General features: G+C 41.9%; 1 protein-coding gene across 37 annotated transcripts in view; it reads right to left on the bottom strand.

Moving 5' to 3' along the window:
• Positions 1-5,836: 5,836 nt before the first annotated feature.
• Positions 5,837-20,944, bottom strand: part of BIN1 (bridging integrator 1) — a 114,548-nt gene continuing 99,440 nt past the window's right edge. For 19 of the 37 annotated variants that reach the window (XM_083489704.1, XM_083489673.1, XM_083489684.1 and 16 more), the window contains 5 exons: positions 18,355-18,474; positions 12,932-13,033; positions 11,811-11,921; positions 11,013-11,114; positions 5,837-9,392 (listed from right to left, as the gene is read on the bottom strand). In XM_083489704.1, the coding sequence (XP_083345830.1) occupies positions 9,285-9,392; positions 11,013-11,114; positions 11,811-11,921; positions 12,932-13,033; positions 18,355-18,474 (543 nt within the window). In that variant the 3' untranslated portion in view covers positions 5,837-9,284. The remainder of the gene's footprint in view (positions 9,393-11,012; positions 11,115-11,810; positions 11,922-12,931; positions 13,034-18,354; positions 18,475-20,944) is intronic. The other 18 variants (XM_083489690.1, XM_083489702.1, XM_083489700.1 and 15 more) reach the window with 1 other exon arrangement.

The raw sequence follows: 20,944 nt of genomic DNA, 5'->3' as shown, positions 1-20,944 counted from the left end.
GCAGATCTTTCAACCTTCTTATTCAGACAGACCTTTGAAAACTTGGTGCATATGACTTGGGATAAAGCTTGAGAGAAAGGCAAGGCATGCATGTATTAAATAAATAGTTACCATTTCCAAACTATCCTAAAGGGCAACCCCACTTAGAGCACATAGCAGTAGTCCACCCCAGAAGTTAATAGCTAGTGCGGCCAACTTTCTGACAGTAAGAGCTGTTTGACAGTGGAACAAACTCCTTTAAGAGGTTGTGGACTCTCCCCCCTCCCCCCCGGAGGCTTTTAAGCAGAGTTTGAAAGGCCGTTTGTCATGGATGCTTTAGCTGAGATTCCTGCATTGCAAGGAGTTGGGCCAGATGATCATCAGGGTCCCTTCCAAGTCTACAATTCTATGATACTTTGATTCTATGAAATCCATAGATCTGTGATCTTGCAAAGGTTGACAACAACAGTACTTTGTGCACAGGTATAAAGATATGTGTGTAAGAGACAATGCAAAAACAACAGTACACAAGGAAGCAGGATGACACAAAATTATATTTCTGAACATACGGGATAAATAAATCCATAAATCCATAATTCCATTAAGTACATGTCACTAAAAGTAGGAGTCACAGTTCTCAGTACACCAGGATCCTTTTTTTTTTCTTTTTGCAGAACAAAAGGAAATGCCACCCAAAATATCAGGTATTCTGTGAGTTACAGGATCAAAGTGGCTGAAATAACAGAAGAAATTTTTTTAAGAAAGCAAGTACAGAGAGTCAAACTCATTGAGTTAGAGGGGTGTTGGAAAGCAGGGATACGATCCAGAAAGCCTCAATATTCTGTCTGGCTGCAGGCAACAGAATTACATAGGCAGAAGAGGTCAAAATATAATTGCAATTTCCCATGCATTTGTATTTTCTAACAATACAGAATCTCCAGCTTTATTGGGTGTCCCCACAGCAAAAATAAATAGGGGTGACATGGAAGATCGAAGTATGACATGTTAAAAGGCTATCAACTTTTTCAGGACAGAGTTGCATACCTTATACCATAGCAAAGAGAAGAAGGAAGAGTTTGATTTACTGCTCAGGGAAACTCATTAAGCAGGGAGACATTCAGGCCAAGAAAATTACCTAAACCTTATCACCTTGTCTCTGGTTTGACCAGTTCTAGCTAATATAGCATCACCCCATTCACTTCCACCCAAAATCCACTCTCTAAATGCCACATTTAATATATCATTCTCTCCCTAGGAAGCCACTCTGATTGTTGGTACCTCCACACATTCCAACCCCTGACAATGGGAGTTTTACTTTTTATCTTATTTTAACCATGTGTATATGGTTCAGAGTGGCCTGGCCACTCATATGCTACAAAGGCCATGAAGAAGCCATGTACCAGTTGGAATGCTCTTCTTCACAGCCTCCCTGTATCGATATTGGGAAAGCTAGACTCCAGTTAGCAAATATGCAGCCATGGCTTCCAACTGAGACCTATCACAAGTATGATGTTTTTCTTCCAAGTGAGCAGAAGCAAATAACTCATGTCCACCTGGTAGCTTCAAAACATTATTGAAAGCTGGTGTTTTCTAGAGCACCGAGGGGAACTGTGAGAATCCACTCTCTGATGCTCAACATTAAGAGCTCTTGCAATCCTAAAACACTGAGGCTGTACTCTGCCCAGCAGAGCTTGAGGGCAAGTGAGGAATGGAGTGATGAGTCATTATTCCCTAAACTGCTCACCTGCAGCAGATGAGGGGGCCTTATTTAAACATGGAAATTGGCTACGTTCGGTGCTCAACTCTTCTTGACCTATGAACAGCGCTCTTAAACCACAACTGAACTCTTGGGCTCATATAAAGGCTAGAATCCCTAATCCTACAGCAGTCATTTTTAGTTACCTTTTGCCAGTAGCACAATATGCTCACTAACTATTGATCAGTGAAGGGTGGTTCTCAAAAAAAAATCCTATATTGAAGTTGCTAGGGAGTTTGCAGTGATATTTGACCAAGGAGCCCAACAAGAGAAATTTTCCAATTTGTTCCAAGACTAAAGTTGGTTCATATGCTCAGCAGAGAAGATTACATTTTCCTGGAGTCATTATGGGAAGCTATTTATCTTTAAATAGGCGGTTGTCACAAGCCACCATGCTTTTTTCTGAATACATAGTGCTTGTAATGCTCTTTCAGAATCTTTATAGTTATATCCCTGGCTAAATGACTCACCTTTTACGAAATTTTCCTATGGTATATCTACAACCTGGCCCTTGTAAGAATCTGAAGTCTGAATGATATGGAATCATGCCGTGCCAAGAGGGACTTGTTTCAGGGAGGTGTCAGGTGACTGTTGAGAACCTGAAGAACTTTTGGCTTCTTCAGGATGCAACAAGGCCCAAGCATAGATAGTGCTTTGTAGAAGGTGCTTAATGCTGCAATCCTATACATATTTTCCTGGAGAATAAGTCTAACTGAAATTAATGTAGCTTACGTCAGAGCAGGTGTGTATCAGATTGCACCAAGCTTTAAATACGCTTACCAAAATGATGCCACCATGCGCAAAATGCACATTAATTTAATTACAAGTGTGAAGATTGCAATGAACACATTTGAGCAAGGGATGCTGTCAATTCTCCTTTCCCCTGGAAGCACCCTTTTTACCCTTCAGGCAATTATCACAATAGTGGTCAAAAGAAATATACAACTACATCACTTATTTTCCTAACTTCACTTTCTCATCCATCAGGACATACTAAAAACCCACACAAGATACGGCAGCAACTCAGTTAAAGAAATTTTGAATCAGTGTACATTTCATTCAACGGGTGGAATTGGCATTCCTGCATCAAGAAGAGATGATGCAGGAATGAGTGTCATTGCAGGCATCATCTCAGAGGAAACACCCTTCCTGTGTAGGAGAGGACGGAGAACGTCTCTTTTGGAACTTAATCCAGACAAAGTGGACGTGCTGTGGACTGTGAAATCTGCAAATCTGGATGGTGGTACACAGCTGGTAGTGGATGGCATTGCACTCTACCTAAAGGTCCAAGTACGAGAGTTTGGCCTATAGGTTAGCTGTTCACTTCTGGGGTGAATTTAAGGTTCTGCTATGCTATTAACGTTTTAAATGCCTAAACGGTTTGGGACCAGGCTATCTCAAGGACTACCTGCATCCATGTGTCCTTGCCTGAGCTTTAAGATCAGCATGTGAAGTCCTGTTCTCCAATACATGGCAAAAGTTGTGACGTTTCTGGGTACCCAGGACAGGATAAACCCTTTTCTGTTGTGGTCCTGTATCCTTGAAATAGCCTCCTCATGGAAATACATGTGGCCTCATCTCTCTTGGCCTTTACGAAAGCAGGTCTACATTTGGGTGTTTCTATGGTTCCTTTACGTAAGAACTGTTTGTTTCATCTCTTCCTGCTATTTTTGTACTGTCACTTATGGCTATATTTGAAATGTTAATGCTGTAGTGTCTTAATATTGTTTGTAATCCACCTTAGGAGAGTAGACACCCTAAAAGCCAATGTTTAAAAAAAACCCTATTTAAATAATAATAAAAAGAAACAGAATGCTTCTTTTGAGATGGTGCTTGCCACCTGCAATATATATTATATCTGTTGCATGATTGATTGAGGGCACAATTTTTAGTCAATTAAAAGTATTTTAATTGATTACTCTAGCTGTTCAATTAAGCACTGCATCCCTCATACATACACCCTCCATTATAACACTAGGCTTGATATCCATCACTATGTGATATCAAATTTCCTTTGTACCATTATTTCTTCAGTGGGACATGAAAGCTCATCAATACTACAAGAGAGACTTAACAGGTCACAAACATTCAGTACAAAGGAGCCACAGTGAGTTGCTTGCAAATTAAGAATGAGTCCAGAGACTAGCAAACAAAGTATATTGCCTCTCTCATTTTTCTTTTCTCATTTCAGCACATCTGAATAGGGCATGTTGTGAACATAGCACATGGATTCTAAAAGCTAAATCCTGCCACTAATCACTTCTGGGATGTGAATGAATAGTGGGGTCCATAAGGGAGCTTCTCACCATCCTCTACCATAGGTAGTAACTGCTAAACTCTTCTCCTCATGCCCACCCCTTACTGATTTACAGTAAATAAATTATCCGGCTATGGAACAGGAAACAGTTCAGTGTTGCCCATCAGTGCTGTGTGCATCACCTTTTGTTAGGTGGGGCAAGCAAAGATATATTTCATGCTTAAAATCATGAAAACACAATTCCTGCTTCTTTGCCTAAGCCCAGATAAAATTTCCACACTGCATTTTGTTTCTAAGACATCGTGCTTAGGAAGAAGCATCATTTACTGAGTGTATGCCTACCTCTAAGCATCTCAGACCAAAATAAAGCTAAACTTTTTTTAATTAAAGAAACAGGGGTTTTTTTAATAAATGGCAATGCCTTCTGATGACACTTCCAAGCTGAACAGAAACATATGACCAAACATAACAAACCAAGCTTCTTATATTGGCATCATTTCTGTGTTAAAATTACCCATTCACGCCATCATTTTTGAAGCAGATGTGTCTATTACTTCATGCTAATTGTGGCCTCCCAGAATTTACACAAATAGCCAAAAAGATGCATGTTTCCTCCATGCAATTTCATCCATCAAAGGGATATCAGATCTAGGAAACCTATCATGTGTAAAGCAAGTAAGTAAGACCAAGCTGCACATTCAACTTTTAACCAAGGTGGAAGGAAAATGTTGATAGCAGGGCGGGTAATGTTTGTAATTGATTGGGCAATTACAAAATTGAATGTTTGTAAAAGCATTGGGTTGTAGCCAATGGATTGGTACCGTTCTTGCAATGACTTGCACCTGCACAACAAGATTTCATCTTCCTCCCCCCCACCTGCTTTGGTGCAAGGCTGCTGATACCTTTAAGAATTCTTCTTAAAACAAATGCATGGTGTATATATATATTTTTCCCAATGCGGTGCCCTCAATATGCTTTTGGACTCCACATGGCATCTTCTCTGGCTGCAACATCTGGAGGGCACCAGAGTGGCTACCCCCTCTTCTAGGGATTATGATAAGGCACATAAAATATTTTCTTTTCTGGAGTTGCATCACGTTTGGAAGTAGCCCATGAACTGTCCTCTTCCTAGAGCATATTTACACTACAGATTCCCTTAGACCAGTTTAATAGGAATTCCTTCTCTCTAGGGAATTGTAGGACCCATAGTTCAGGAGGGAGGGCACTGGGAATCTCTCAGACAGAATTTGCAGCATCCTCAAGAAATTATGTATTTTGGATGGTTTGGGCAGGCTGTAACAATTTTACTGATATGACACCTACGGGTTATCTCCAATGAAGTTGCCCAGTTAGTATAAAGAGAGTCAGAAGAGCAATGGGACTTCCTTCCCCCTCTGCCAAAAAAACCTGACAAACCTGTTCTGGGGTTTCCCCTCAACCCTCTGGAGTAGATCTGAAGTTGTGCTGAAAGACAGGGAGGAGATGTTCCACTGCTCAAGCAGCAAGCCTTGCACCAATGGGACAACTTTATTGGATGCAATTCAATATAAATTTTTTATATACCCTATCTGCAGATATTTTTGAACAGTCAGGATTTGTCTAGTTTTTCCCAATCTTTAAAACAAATGGGTCATTCACTAGTTGCCTGTTTACACTGGGATAATCTATCTGCCTTTTCTTTCAGGGCTGTCCACAACCATTTAGTAACATCGGTGAGCATTGTGTGTACAGTATATCTTGTAGAAGACCCAGGCCATATGGGTGGCTTTTTATTTAGCTGAATAACTCCCCCTTTATTGAGCAGATTTCTTCAGGAGCAAATAGTGATCAGTGAGACAGACCCCTTTCCCTGTTGCAGCAACTGAAGAAAATTTAATAAGACCTGAAAACTACAAGCTTATCAACCGTTCTTTTAAAGGCTAAGAGCTATACCATTTTGTACAGCTTCAGAATAAAGCATCATTAAGGACATAATACAGTACTTGATGGCTGTTTTTCCACAACAAAATGAAAAGCTGATCAGAAACGTTTTTGCAACACTTGCCTGAAAAATCAAAACACAAAGACCAAACAAAAAGAGACAATGATTAGAAGTCTACACAAATACCTATGCACTAGCAGCTACAGAAGCAGTTTAGCAGTATAATCCTACACGTTTACTTAAAAGTAGGTTCCATTGAATTCAATGAGGCGTACTTCCAGGTAAGTGAGTACAGGATCACAGCCTAAATGTTACACCATGAATCTGGCAATTATCTTTTTAAAATAAAATCCACAGGGTTGGGGTCCCCCCCCCCTTGTTTCTTCATAAAAATAGATTTTACAATGAGACCTTCCTTACAGGATAAACGTATTTTTAAAATTGATATTCCTTTAGATATCCCTTCCAATATTGCCCTTCAAAGGAGGACAACTTGTTTTACAAATGCATAAAAATATAGAGAGTTTTTTAGGAGAGGCTGTAAATGATGCAAGAATTGGGAATATGCTACTGCAACCATCAACAACACAGCAACGTACAACCTTGTGGTGGGCTAGTTTTAACAGACAGCAGCTCTGGAATACAGAGGAATTTAAACAATGCAACTTTGGCTGAAGGAAGGGAGCATCACAAAATCTAGAATGTGTTGGGGTGGAGGGTTAAGACCCACTGAGCCATTAAAAAAAAAGATTCAAAACACTGTTATGTAGAATAATTCCACGAGACACAGATAAAGTGGTTGTAACTGCATATGCAGTTGTGACTAATCTACAGCACACACACACACACACACATTCCCCATATCCTTGGGTTTTTTTGTGTGCACTCTTGGCTGTGCAGCAATTCTGGATAATGATTTATATCCACAATGCAAAATTGGACCATTCACTTTTTACTGGGTGAAAGAAAGCTTTGCACCTGAATTCTCTCACACACCCTCTGATTATATAAGCTAAGCTGGTCTGATTTTTTTACTATATATATATATATATATATATATATATATATATATATATATATATATAGTGGTGTAACTTAGCATACCATGCTTTGCTAAAAGCAGTTTATCTTTTATAAGATTAGTCAATACAAAAGATTCCAATGTATTCCAGTGCAGGAGGAGGTAGCCTGTTCTAAAGCAATCCCTTGAAGGCAAAGAAGAAATAAAATAGAAAAAAATCCAAAGTGGAACTTGGAAGTAAATGAACCCAGCCATAAAAGGATGTGAAGAGCTCAGTAGCTGTGTCAGCTATTCAAGTAACACTGCGGGATTCAGTTGTGTCGGGAGAAAACCAACTTGTTGCCACTAATATGTAGAGCACTGTTAACAATAAAAACTGCCTAGCAACTTAGCAATACACATAACATAACAAAACAGGAGCAATGGAGGCAATATGAGGTCAACTGTATAAATGGCAGGAGTGGTTTTCCAACTGTCTACCATGCAGAAACTTTTCCTACCTTTTATTCGGCTACCCCTGCATATATGCTCTGTAAGCCTGTGGCCTTGCAAAAAAAGGGGCGTCCAGGGCATGTTCTAGGGTGCACATCCAATTCAACAGTGCACTTGGCCTGGCATGAACTGAGAGTGCACCCTAGACAACACCCAGCTCCGCACTGTAATTGTGGGCAAGCTGACGTTGGCCCTCTTGTTATAGGCCTTCCCCCTGAAAAACTCATGGCAGCCTTCTGAGAAACAGGGTTTCCTAAAATAAAAGTTGAAAAAGTACCATGCTGGCAGGTTATGTTGCAAAGGTTTAAAAATAAGAAAGTTCAATCCACTGTGTTTGTTTGTTTGTTTGTTTGTTTGTTTGTTTTAAAAATCATGCATTAATATATTTTCTTTTCCCACCTTAATCCTATGAGCCATTGCACTGGGAAATAAATGGGTGGGGTGCAATAACTGCTGTGCCAGCAGTTTGCTTTCCACAAACAATGATCTTGCAAGAAGTGCTAGGAGGCTGTAACAGCACAAGGGCATGTTATTTGCCTCTAGTGTCAAGATTGCTAGTGCACAACACAGGTATCAGAGACATGGCAGGTGTAGCACTGGATCTTCTTTATCTTTGTGGCTGCCCAGAAAGGCTCCCTTCTCCAGAGCCAGCCACACAGGTACAACTGAATGGGCTGGTATTAACTTCTTATCATGGAGCAGCAACTGGTAGGTGACACAGCTGCTTGGATTTGCCAAGCGTAGGGCAGACATCAGTGCAAGTTACTACACACAGCTGCAGCCACTCAAAACTTCTAAGTTCAAGCTGTTCAGGCTGTTCACAAACTGCAGGTGAGATAAAACAAATGAATGGGGGGAGAGGGACTTGCAGTTGCCTGCAGAGTTCTCCAAAATATGGAAGAAACAAAAACTGTAAATGTCTTTCCCCGTGTTAGTATTTTACAGCGCCCTCTCTCTCCACCCTAGCCTTTCAAATGCAGTAAAATGATTTTAGATGCCCATTCCAAACTCAGTTTAACAAAACAATAACAGAGTGGGGGTTTTAATAATAATTTAAAAAATCAAATGAAGTCATGTTTATACTTTTACAGTATCTTTTTTCAAAGAAAAGGAAGTGCCAATACACTATATCAAAACACATATTTGAAGGAGCTTTGGATCAGGCGTCACTTCCTCCTTTTTCTTTCTGATGTGCATCTGCGGGTAATTTTGTTTGCATTATATGTAGAAAATCACAGTTCTTGTTGCATCCCCCCCCAAGGATGAACAAACACGCACGCGCGCGCACACACACACACATATATATAATCATAATTTGTGAACACTGTACACTAAATATTTCTTTTCAACAGCATGACAGGCATTGGGCTTATGGCAGCAGGTGTGAATAATGTGCAGGGTCTGAAATCTAGGGGATGCCATGTAAGCAGCCTCAGACACAAGACAGGTTGACTGCACCTTCCCACAAGGTAAACTTAAGAGTATGTCATTTCAGAGTAATGGGGCAGTTAGTATTTTGAGGCTTATGATGCTGGAGTTACCCTAAGTCCAACTCACACAAAACGACGCAGCCACTTTGGTGGCAAACCTCCTGAACACCAACACTGTTCAAATTAAAAGGGGGGGAAAGTTGTTGTTGTTTTTCAACCTGTCTTTCTTTATTACCTATATATTTGATAACAACACTTTGAATTCAATGTACTTCTAAAAGCTTGTTTTCTGTGAAGAATCCAACCTTTAGGCTTCTCTTCCCTTTAAAATTCTCTCTATTACTTTTAGACTTTCCCCAGGGCAAGAAGGAGAGAGGAAACACCTCTGCTTTCTCAATGCAGAGAAGCCACCAAGAAGCCTCAGGACCTCACTGCACCCGCTCAGTGAAATTCTCTGGGAAAACTCCTCGGCATTGGTCAAGTTCTTTGTGCTGAAGCCAATCGGATTCTTTCACACCCATCAGCCATCCTTCATCCTGCCAGGGAGAGAAAGGGAAAGACAGACAAAAGGTTTGTACAGAGTGAAAAACAAGCAGGAGGGCAGCCTAGGACTCTTAGGCCGCTGATCACAACCTTGAGCAAACAAGGCAATCAGTTATTTATTGGTGATAAATTTGTTATCATCTATTATTGAGGTTTTGAAGAATCACTGTGCTGCTTTTGCATACATTTGAGCTTTCACTGAATTTTTCACATTTTCCTCCTCATGGGTATATATACCTGTCAGCTGAGGACAACACTCCATGCATCTGAAGAAGTGAACTCTAGGTCATGAAAGGTAACAGCACAATACATTTGCTAGTATTTGCTAGGGCGCTAGAAGATTCTGTTATTATTTCTGGATACACTGGGTTGTATCCAATTCTGTGCAAGCAGAGTTCTGCTTATGCAACTGGACTTCCTCTTCCCTCTAGGAGCACCCAAAATCTGCTCTGGAGGTTTCCACAATTCTCTGGAGTAGATTCAGTGATGCACAAGGAGTTTTCAAGCAGAAGTCTGTTGCGCGAGCAGAACAGCAGAGCTTAATATGACCTATTATGTTTCCTAAGCTCCATTGATTTTGTTTTTTTGCCTGTCTTGAAATTTGCATTTGACAAATTCAAGCCTTATCTGAAGATGAATGTACTTAGCTGCACATGTAAGGTCCTGCCCACCTGTCAACGTTGACCCACAGAGGATGGGGGAATTAGGGATCCAGCCTGCTGCCTAAATCTAGTTCCCCACTCCTGTTCTAAAGTCACTTAGGAGCTAACTACAATAGAGAAGAGAAGACATTTTTAAAGGTGCTATTTGCTAAGAAGAGATATTCCTAATCCATTATCACTTTAGGAAGAGAGCTTGTCTATGAACAAAATAAACCACTCTCTCTCTCTCTCTCTCTTTCAACACAATGGGATCTCCTAGGAAGCTGTTATTGTGAAAAACTGAATATGGTTACATCTTGGTCATTTCCACTCAGGAGGTACAAAGTGGCTCTTGCATCAAGAGTATCTAAAGGCTATTGAGGCCTTGCATAAAACAATGTCCATTGTTTGCATAAGGCACTCAGGAAACAGGACTGAATGCTTCTGGTTTCTAGAGTGCTCTGATCTAGTGATGGCGACACACAAGAGGCTCATAGGGTTGTGAGGGATTGAAGACTCACTACTATTTCTGTGGCAGGGTCCCACTCTCCAGCACCCAGGAGCCACCCAATCGCAACATGATTTAGCCACTGAGAAGAACTCTTCTCACCCTTTGTGCTGATTGGAGCCAATCAGAGGAGACGTTTGAAAGTAAGGAAGAGGTGCCTTTGTAAGGAGCTAGCAGGGCCTTTCAGACAGCTTTGTAGGCTTCAGCTGGCTTGTGGGTGGCAGGCTGGCCACCCCTGCTCTATACTAATCCTTTCGAAGAATCAAGCAGACAGTTACTTCAGAGATTCTGGTTTTGCAAGACATCATCTCCATTCATCTGCTAGCTGCTTGAAGGTCACACACATAGGAGAACGGGGTTTTCAAAAGAAGTCTTTCTGGTTGAAATCCAGTGTTGTACATACTATATGACACTGGTGTGTGAAGCAAAAAAAGATGATGATAAATCCCACATGCTCTCCTTACCTGCTCGTCCGGGTTGTCAAATGGAATCACCAGGACAACATCTCCAGCCTTCAGTTGTAGCTCATCACTGTCAGTGGCTGCATAGTCATGCATGGCTTGTGCCTGCAAAGAAATAATGACTCCAGTGAAGGGAGAGAGCTTGCTCCAATTCATGAAGAAGGGGTGATGCATACAGCTTCTGCCCACTTTTACCCAAACCAACAAGTGAGAACATGATTATCTATCTGCTATCCCACCTCCTCCTGTCCTGCAAAGTTATTGTTTTGTTTGCTAATATGTTATGTATTTCTGTGTTTTTATATTGTAAGCCCCACTGTGATCCTTAAACAAATGACATTATAGACATTTAATAAATAAAAATAAAATAAATTTGAACCACAGAAGCTCTATGGTAGGATGATTTTCTCCGAAGGGTGTAAAGGAGGGGAGACACAACGGGTTGTTTTCTTTTGGTTATTTCACCAAATAAGTTAGAAAAAGAGATGCCTGAGACAGTGCTTGAATTATAAGGGGGCAGAAATGGTCCAGCTCATGTATCTTTTGTGACAGTCCTCTATGCTACTATGAAGGCTATGTTTTTGGCTAACATTGAGGAAACAACAGATCCTAACTTGTTGGAAGCCACCCATACTATGGTGCACAAGGTTTCTCGATGAACTAAATGATGCTTGATCCTGTCTCTTCCCTTTGGCTTGCCTTTACTCTTCACTTAACTGACAAGGAAACACAAATTCATTTTAATGGACATTGGTGTGGAATGTGTGCCCGGCTGAGGTAAATGTTCTTCCTCACACTCACCTTAAACAGGAAGCCTGGTGGCATGTCAGCCCTTTCGGAAGCGGCTCCACTTTCAACTGTTCCATTGACTGTGGCTGGGAAGGTCTCCACAACTACAGCAGGCAGAGAGCTCTAAGCATAGCAGTGAAGGGAGGCAAAGAAAACACAACAAGGAACACTTGAAACAAGACACTTGGCAAAATGAGACCCCACTGCACTAAACTGGTTCACCCCATTATTCAAAAATTCAACGCCAATGTATTGTGTGTTTTTCCTCCACCACGTGGATGTTACAATTTATGGCCCAGAGTAGCCATTAAGGTGAAGAGAATGACTCATGACAAGATGGGAATTTTAAAAAGGGAATCACAGACAGTGGCAAATATTAGAGGGGAAATCAGGGTGGTATAAAGATTATGGAACACACAGCAGGTGTCTGTCACAAGGGTGAGAGGAGATATAGGTTCATAGTAAGAGGCAGAAGTTCTTCTAAATCTTTTTTATTCCCTTTCCTTGATCTGAAATTGCTACCTGTCTTCTTCTTGGTAGCCTCTGACCTCTATGTCCTCAGCATCGTTTTCATGCACAAGAACTAACAACTCAGTGACCTTGTAAGAGCAACAAATTTGATGCCTCTGGCCAAATTTCTTAGCAGAGCCAGACATGGTGAGAAAGTGGAATCAAAACTTAGGGAGGGGAAATGAGAAAGGGTTCTGTGCTTTTAGCCTTCATGGTTTGCCTGGAGGGATCTGTCAGAGCAACAAAGGCTGTTGGACAACATGAAAGAGCCAGGGTGGTGATTAACTGGGACTGGGGAGAAAAGTGGAGATATTCTTTCTGACTCAGACCACTTGCAACTGCTGCTGCTACATGCTTAGCTGTTTGCATCAAAGGGGAGATTTTTCTTCTGAAAGACCACCTGCAGATAATTAAAGGGCTTTGTTCAACAGTCACAACCCAGCAAATTGGGCCCCTCCATCAAGGATTCTGTACTACTTGAAGAACAGAAGCTACAACAGTGTCGCTTTGACAGGTTCCCATCTGACTGAGTTAAGTGAAACAGTGATTATATATTGTGTGCCAGCAACATGGGAGAAAGAGATCCCACCGCCGCCACCCCTCTCCCTTGCCTAGGGTCTTACTGAGGCAGATCCTGAGTCAGTTTCGGTTTTAGCTGCTTCAGCTCCAGCTGCTGCTGCTTCTTTGCCAGCTGCCTCAGCACCAGCAGGAGCGGCTTCTGTGGGCTGCAACACAAAAGCCAGTTAAACTCCTGGAACCCCAGCATGCCCAGGAGAGCATGACCTGCCACATCTTTAGGACTTGCCAGAATTATGAGCATCTGCAGTCCTTAGCTGGACTGCAGCACCCACACTGTTAAAACAGTCAGGTATCGGCACCAGTTGGGTATCCCAAGTTCATGTGTTGGCACAGATCCAAGCTGCACAACTTTGAGGAAGAGCAAATGACCCTGGGCTGGAATGTAGCCTGGAGCTCATCGAGTTAGCTGCTTATTAAGTCTTTGTGGTTGCACTATGTGGGTCAGTCTCACCCATCTCAGATATTTTTCATGAGTCAAGTTTACAGGAGGTGCACCTTTGAGGGGTTTCCTGCACTATTTGCGTTAAATCGGATCCTCTTCACGGAGGGTACGTATTGCTATCGGGCCTCCGAGCACCTCCCATCTGCTGGGGTGGGCAGGGCTATGCCCTGCTCCATGCTGGTTGGTCATTTTGCATATTTCCTGGACCCTAAAGCCAATGGTGTGGCTTAGGGGGTGGCTGCAAAACTTTATGCACTGCGTGTTGTTTGCTGATCCTCTTTGCCTTCGCGCAGAGAAATGCCTACCCACCCGCCCTTTATCTTGGTGCACTTGGCCTTGCTATGGACTTTGTTGGTCACCTGTTTTGCAACAGGGGCCTCGTAGGAATTTTTCCATTTGGCAGATTGGCATGGCCATTTGGTTTTTGCCTACCACGTAGCAATTGTCACAACTTTGTAAGGTTTGGCGGTTAGGCATTGGATCAGTGATATGTGGGGAGGGGCGGGGTGGCCATCACCTGCCCCTCCAAGGTTAAGGGTATCCCATTAAAGGAATCAGTGGTTGGCCTGGGTCTTGTCTGAAACCCCGTGGTAGGAGCTAGGGCCATACCAGGACCCCACGGAGACACCAGGGGAGCTCAAGTTGGTCCTCACCGGCGGGGCTCCCTCTGGCGGTGTTTCACCCTTTTATCAGATTCCCTGCGAAGCAGATGGGAGTCTGATATAGTCGGGTGAATCCAATGCCTAAGCCAATACTACTCACATTCTGTATTTAATAAAGTTGTGGCCTAAATTTTGCCAATAATTTAAACTAAAATCCTGTGTATCTTCATTTTGGGGGGTATGCTTGGGGGTTTCGAAGCGCAACTTGGGTTATGAAATTGATCCAACTAATGAAGGTTTCACATTTGCATAACAAAGCAGCTTGAAGCAAGAGCTATTTTAAAACCTCACATTTGAAAACAACCTCATGTTCTCAAGTTTTCCAGTGCTGACCCTGTCTTTTGCCACATAAGCCAACAGTGTGCCCAGAAGGTTCTATCTTCCGCATGATTGCATAGTTTCTACCGTTTCTTTTATGGCTGCGAAAAACTGCTGTATCTCTTCATACAGTTGCATAGCTTCAAAAACTGACGCACTTCACCTTGAGTAAAACATTTGAATTTGGCTGACAAAATTCCTGCTTGCAGGACTAGGAAAGGAAAGTCTGATGAAATCTGGCAGTGCGCTTCCTAATAACAACAGACCCTTATAACAACAGAACAACAGAAGCTGTCTTTTGGACCAAAGTCAACTGGTCACCAAGTTCACTGTTCTAAGTCAGCGGCAGTTAAAATAATAGACCATCAGATCAGATATGAAGATGGCATGCACCCTGCTGATCAGTTATACCACATAAGGCTGCGCAGAGTTAGCAGCATATAGTGAGAATCAATGCTATCAAAGACTGCCACCACCTGGCCACTGAAGAAGAGACTAGTGAGAACCCATCCAATTTCCTACCTCTTAGCAGTTAATCAATAGAGACTACATGCATCTCAATCTTACAGTAAGGCTGCATTCACGCAGCAGTTTATTATATTTTCCCTGTGTTTCCTTGTTGATTTCTGCCATATATTTTAACTTTCAGGTGACATAAAAACCGTTTCCAGAAATAAAGCAGACTATAACACAAGTTTAGCACTCATTTCTAGAAGAAAAAAAATCCATTTGCAAATAACGCAGAAATGAGCACTAAACTCAAGCTACATTCCGCTCTGTTTCTGGAAGTGTCTTTAACGTTGTGTGAAAGCTGGAATATAAAGCAGAAATTTATGTTAGGGAAATGTCAGGAAAACAAAATAAACTGCCGTGTGAATGCAGGCTAAGAAACATTTATCAGAGATTAAAACCAAAAAAGATTGATAATGGAGCCTATGGAACAGGGGACCTGACTTGCTGAAAGGTTCACCTACTGAGGTGAACAGTTCCAAAATGCTATTTAAGGTGCTTTTTGGCTTCTCTCCTACCATTTGCATTCATTTGTTAAAGATAGAAGTCCAGTTTTCAATGCATTTACATGAAGTTTCAAAAAACGATTGCCTTGAAGGATGGTGGCTATACAAATCATATTTCTGTCTTCCTGCCTTTTCCCCCCTTTCATCTATGAACAGAAGCTTTGCAACTGAAGTACATTTTTTTCCTTCCTCCTTTTTCCCCATGGCTGCCCCCTTCCCCACATCTCTGGGGAAACTGATAAGATCAGGGAAGTCTTTGTTGATGCTACCAACATTTCTTTTCTTCAGAAGAATAAAATATGCAAATCGATAGGGGTATAAACAATAATGATTATTCTTTTTTAGCAGAATAATAATAATAATAATACCACTACCCATTAGTGAAATAGATAAGGCTTTCTTCTGGGCTTGTCATTTTCATGCTGACCCAAATGTATATTATTTATCTACATAGTGGAGTATGAGGGAAATGGCAGTGGCACAGGTGGGTAGGTAATGTAGAAAGGAATGTTATGCACATCATTAAAGCTGCCCATTCTATCTTCCAGTGTATGAATGAACACTCGTCACATTTCCTTTTAGTCCACAAGGGCTTTAAGAACATATGCCACTTGCCACCATTGATTGAAACTTACATATTGGCAATTTAGGATAAGTAAAATCACATCCAAGTGTTGCTCTCAAAAGGTTTCCAGTACGGATCTCTGCACTAAACAACTTGACTAGCCATTGTCCAAGATGGCCTCTTCAGAGAAGTCATTATAGAGTCTTCTTGTTGAAACACTACAATGGAACTGGCACAAAGCTAACTGAACTGGCTATATATTGAACTAGAATATATAGGAGCAAAGAAGATACAGGCACTGTTAAATGCTCGTACAAAGCCACATGCTACATAAAGGCAACATGATGCAGGATAGATATGCTCTGATGCACAAGACTGAGAGAGTCTAGTATTGAAAGGGCATTCCAAAACCCTTTTAGTAATCTATTATTTTACATTGAAACTGCAACTATTTCTGTTTAGCTTCCATATGAAGACCCTTGCTGAATCTGACCAGTGGTCCATCATGTCAGGCATCCTGTTTCCCATTAGCCAATATGGGAAACCTACTGGTACCGTATTTTTCATCCCATAGGATGCTCCGTCCCATAGGACGCACCTAGTTTTTTGGGGGGGAAATAAAGGGGAAAAAATTTCCCTTTATTTCCCCCCCAAAACCAGGTCGGGGAAGCCGAACCAGGTCGAGGAACAGCGGGATGGCGGCGCTGCGCCTCCCTGCTGTCCCCCGAGCTTGTGGGGCTGGCCGATGTCAGCCCGGCGTGTGGGGCGCTCTGCTTCAGGGCGCCCTTCGCGCTGGGCAGCAGGCTGCTATCCACAGCGTGGGGAGCCCTGCGGGGAACTCCTGCAGGGCTCCCCACGCTGTGGATGTCTGCCCGGCGCGAGGGGCGCTCTGCTTCAGGGCGCCCCTCGTGCCAGGCGGCAGGCTGCTATCCGCAGCCTAGACAGCCCTGCAGGACCTCCCGCAGGGCTGCCTAGGCTGCGGATGTGTTCCCAAAGCGCCGGGCGCTCTGCTTTCAGCGCGCCCAGCGCTCCGGGAAGCAAGCTGCTATCCGCAGCCTAGACAGCCCTGCGGGACCTCCCACAGGGCTGCCTAGGCTGCAGGTGTCTTCCTGAAGCCTGGAGAACAAGAGGGGTCGGGGCGCACCGACCCCTCTCGCTCTCCAAGCTTCAGTGAAAGCCTGCATTCACCCCATAGGACGCATGCAGATTTCCCCTTCATTTTTGGAGGGGGAAAAGTGCGTCCTATAGGGTGAAAAATACGGTATATTCAGATTCTAGCCCCCTCCCAATGTTGCTCCCCATTCAGCTAATAATAGCTAATATTCAGAGATATACTATCTCTAAACCTGGAGGTTTCATATAGTAATCAAGGACTAGTCTTGATTGGTTTCTCAAATTAATGGTGTATTGTATGAATAAATATTTAATAATAATAATTCGTATTAATAATTCTCCACCTGTCCCAAGGCTTCTGCCCATCAACATTGTCAAGTGATCCCAAGCATGATGAGGGAGAGAGACACACAGTACTATCTATCCTGCTTCTCCACACCTTACAAAATGTTCCCCGTTAATTTTCCTTTTTCTAGACTACCAAGCCCCAGAAAATGCAGTTTTTTTTCCTAGTAGGGGAGGAATGAAACTTGCTAAGTGCTAAATGCTCCAATTTTGCAAAAACATTATTGTCAGTGTGCAGAAAACGAAATCTCGCTAAAAGCACACCAGCTTATTCCAATGACTTCAGGAGAATCATACCAAAGAATACACACATATTCCACACTTGGTATAAATAATTGTGGGCCACACTCCATTAAAACAAAGCCACACACAAGGAACCAGTATGCATTCTGACAACAGGGAAACTCAGCAATGCAGGATAAACAATGCCTAGGTAAAATTCTCACGATCTCCCCCTCACTCCCATCCCACATGCAGCAGGACATAGCAACCCTTGCTTTATTTGACACTTCTAACAGCAAAATCTCTCTTGAACAAATTAGGAATTGTTGAACTTAATAATAATTCTGTTATTTATATGCTGCCCATCTGACTAGGCAGCTCCCAACAGACTATTAAAACACATCAAAGCATCAAATATTTAAAAACTTCCCTACATTGAAAACACAAAGAGAAGAAAATTATCAGAGTGGTAGGTAGGCAGTGAGTAAGCCTTTGTTTGCTTGTTTGGATGGAGGGGAGGTTGTAGTCTCTGCCTGCCTGCCCCTTCTCATTAATAAGAACAACAATATAATAATAATTTATTATTTATACCCTGCTTTACTATCGTGCCTAGGGAATGGGTAAATTCTAATTCCTTTGGAAGAGTGCTGGGTGCAAGAGGTCATAAATTTGCGCTGGCCTAATGCATTCCAAAGAATAACAACGGAGTCAGGCTTGTGCTAGAGGACACCAGCCAGAACAAGACAATTTCAAATGTATGATCACTTCAAATGCTTTCACTTACTTGGCTGATCTTAGTCTCAGTGGGCTGGTCAGGCCAGTCCACCTCGAACGCACTATTGTTAGGATTATCGGCCGGAAACTGATCCATAGATTGAACGCTGCTAGATGGAGTCTTTTCCGGCTGATGGGCGGAATTTGAAGGAGGGAGGAGAGAGAAACAGAGATGGGAGGAGATAGCAGTAGGCATGGTTACATAAAGTTACAAAAATGAGAAGAGTGCAGTGAGAAGTAAGACAGAGTAGACAATGAAACAATCCTAGGGTAAATAGAACTGTTGAACAGGTAAGAATCAAATGCACCATAATTTTGGATGGATCCCAGGCGGAAGGTGGGGTCAACATTACCGCTGCAGCCAATGGTCTGGCAAAAGTGCCTCCATTTATTGACCAGGGTAGTTCACCTTGGGATGGAGTGGATTGTTAGGGTGCAGATGGAGCTTCCATGGTTACAGGCAGTGCAAGTAGAACTGCCCTGGAAGACTGCCAGTGTCAAGCATCAGGCAGCACTGTTCTCCAGAGGATGCTGTCCTGGTTTAGCCTTGTCAAGGCATCCCTGGATATTTCTAAAAATCCATCCTACATCATTAAGTACCTCTTGCTTTCTCCCTCACTGCTTCTATGCACTGCCAAATCCATAAAGGCAGTGCCGTGCTGTCTCAGTGACACCTTCTCTGCTGCAGAAGATGGGAATGGGGCCACATTTTGAATTTTGTCACTGAATTTAGCATCTCAGTAGATTTAATTCCATAATACAGAAGGAAGTGATTATGTCCTTTAAAAAGGATATAAAAGGAATAACCATTGCTGGCAGAGGGTGGGAGCAAGGGTTTAAAGAAGGAAATACCACTAAATGTATTTGTTTTTAAGCTGTGGTTTTCCAGTCACAGAATATGTATATCTATATATCTACCAGTATATATAAATATATACAGACAGACAGAGAGATATGTACCGGTAGATCCTGTATATAGATATAGATAGATAGATAGATAGATAGATAGATAGATAGATAGATAGATAGATAGATCCTGTATATAGATATAGATATATGATCTATAGTGAGCTAAAGTAAAGCCTGAAACTGTGAGGTGAATTTGAGTATGGACTTAACAAGCTTATCTGATATTTTGGTTTATCTTGTTTTATAACATTTGGGGTAATTTATTTTATGTCATAAAATATTCATGTCCTTTTATTTGGACTCTCAACTTTATAGCTTATTTTGTTGCAAAAGTCATATTATAAAGATTAAAACCCCTATCTCTTCTTTGTGTCTTTGGATCAAACACCTTGTTGGGGGAAATATCAGAATATAGGAAGGCATCTAGCTCAGTATTGTCTACCCTGACTGGGTTTCAGACAGCAGTCTCTTCCTGCTCTAGCTGGGGATGCTGGGAATTGAACCTGAGACCTTCTGCATGAAAAGCAGATTCTCTGGGTTATGGCAGCCCATATCTGTATCAGTTACATTTATATCAGGCTGTTTGATTCTGCTTTTAAATATATTTGAGTATTGAAAATATTCATATATCCTAAAATAGCTTTCCCATCCCACCAATATATGGGTCTTTGATGTCACAATATCTATCACAATCCACAACCCCTGGCTCTCTTCAGGAGGAAACAGCATGGGAAATCAACTTGTAGAGTAAACTTCTGTGTGAACAAGTGATGCAGATGTGCATTTGAATATTCATTCCCTATACACACCCACAGCACAATGCTCATTGAGATCTCATTGAATTGTGTTTTGGTGTGGGTGGGTTACACAATCCCATCCAGGGTAGCTTATTTTCCTGTTGTACAAAACATAGAGCTGGATCTACAGAATACCCTCTCTCAATGGCTTTGAGAATATTTAACAAAGGCAAATGCTTAACTAGCAACAAAACACTGCTAGAAAGACTTCCAGACTAGCACGCTCAGTGCCGGGTCATAGTTTGTGCTTCTGCCATCTTGAGACAGACGAGCAGCAAGACGAAAGATAAAGGGATGCAACAGAAGGCGAAGTTGCCCCTAGACCTGGCTAGATTTATACGGCAGGGCAAAAAGCCATGGATTAAGTTTAAACTGCTAATGGAAGTAAAAGACAGAGGAGGGTTCGCGCTGCCAGACCTTAAATTATAATTTTATTACGAGGCTGCATGTTTAGTATGGCTCAAAGAATGGATACTACTAAAAATGCCAATATACTAGACATTGAAGGCCGGGACAATAGGTTCGGCTGGCATGGTTATCTTGGATATGACAAAGTCAAAATGCACAGAGGATTCCTTAACCATATAAGGAGGAGATCACTTTTTACTGTATGGGGGGAAATAAACTATTGGAACCCAAAAAACCCTTGATGGTTGTTTCCAGTAGAGGCAATAGCAGTGAAAAAGGAAAACATGGAAATTAATTGGCTCACCTATAAAGAAATATTAGAAGAAGAAAATAACCAATTAAAACTTAAAGGATATGAAGAACTTAGACAGACAGGGATGAACTGGCTACAATATTACCACCTTAATGAAACCTTTAAATTAGATTTAAAAACAAATGGATTTGATACAAAGATGTAAGACCTAGAAAAAGAATTAATATTAAATA

This window comes from Podarcis liolepis (assembly GCF_965112155.1).
Source record: "Podarcis liolepis genome assembly, chromosome: 1".
NCBI lineage: Eukaryota > Metazoa > Chordata > Lepidosauria > Squamata > Lacertidae > Podarcis > Podarcis liolepis.
Note: the sequence above shows the minus strand (reverse complement) of the source record. Positions and strands in the feature narration are given on the sequence as shown.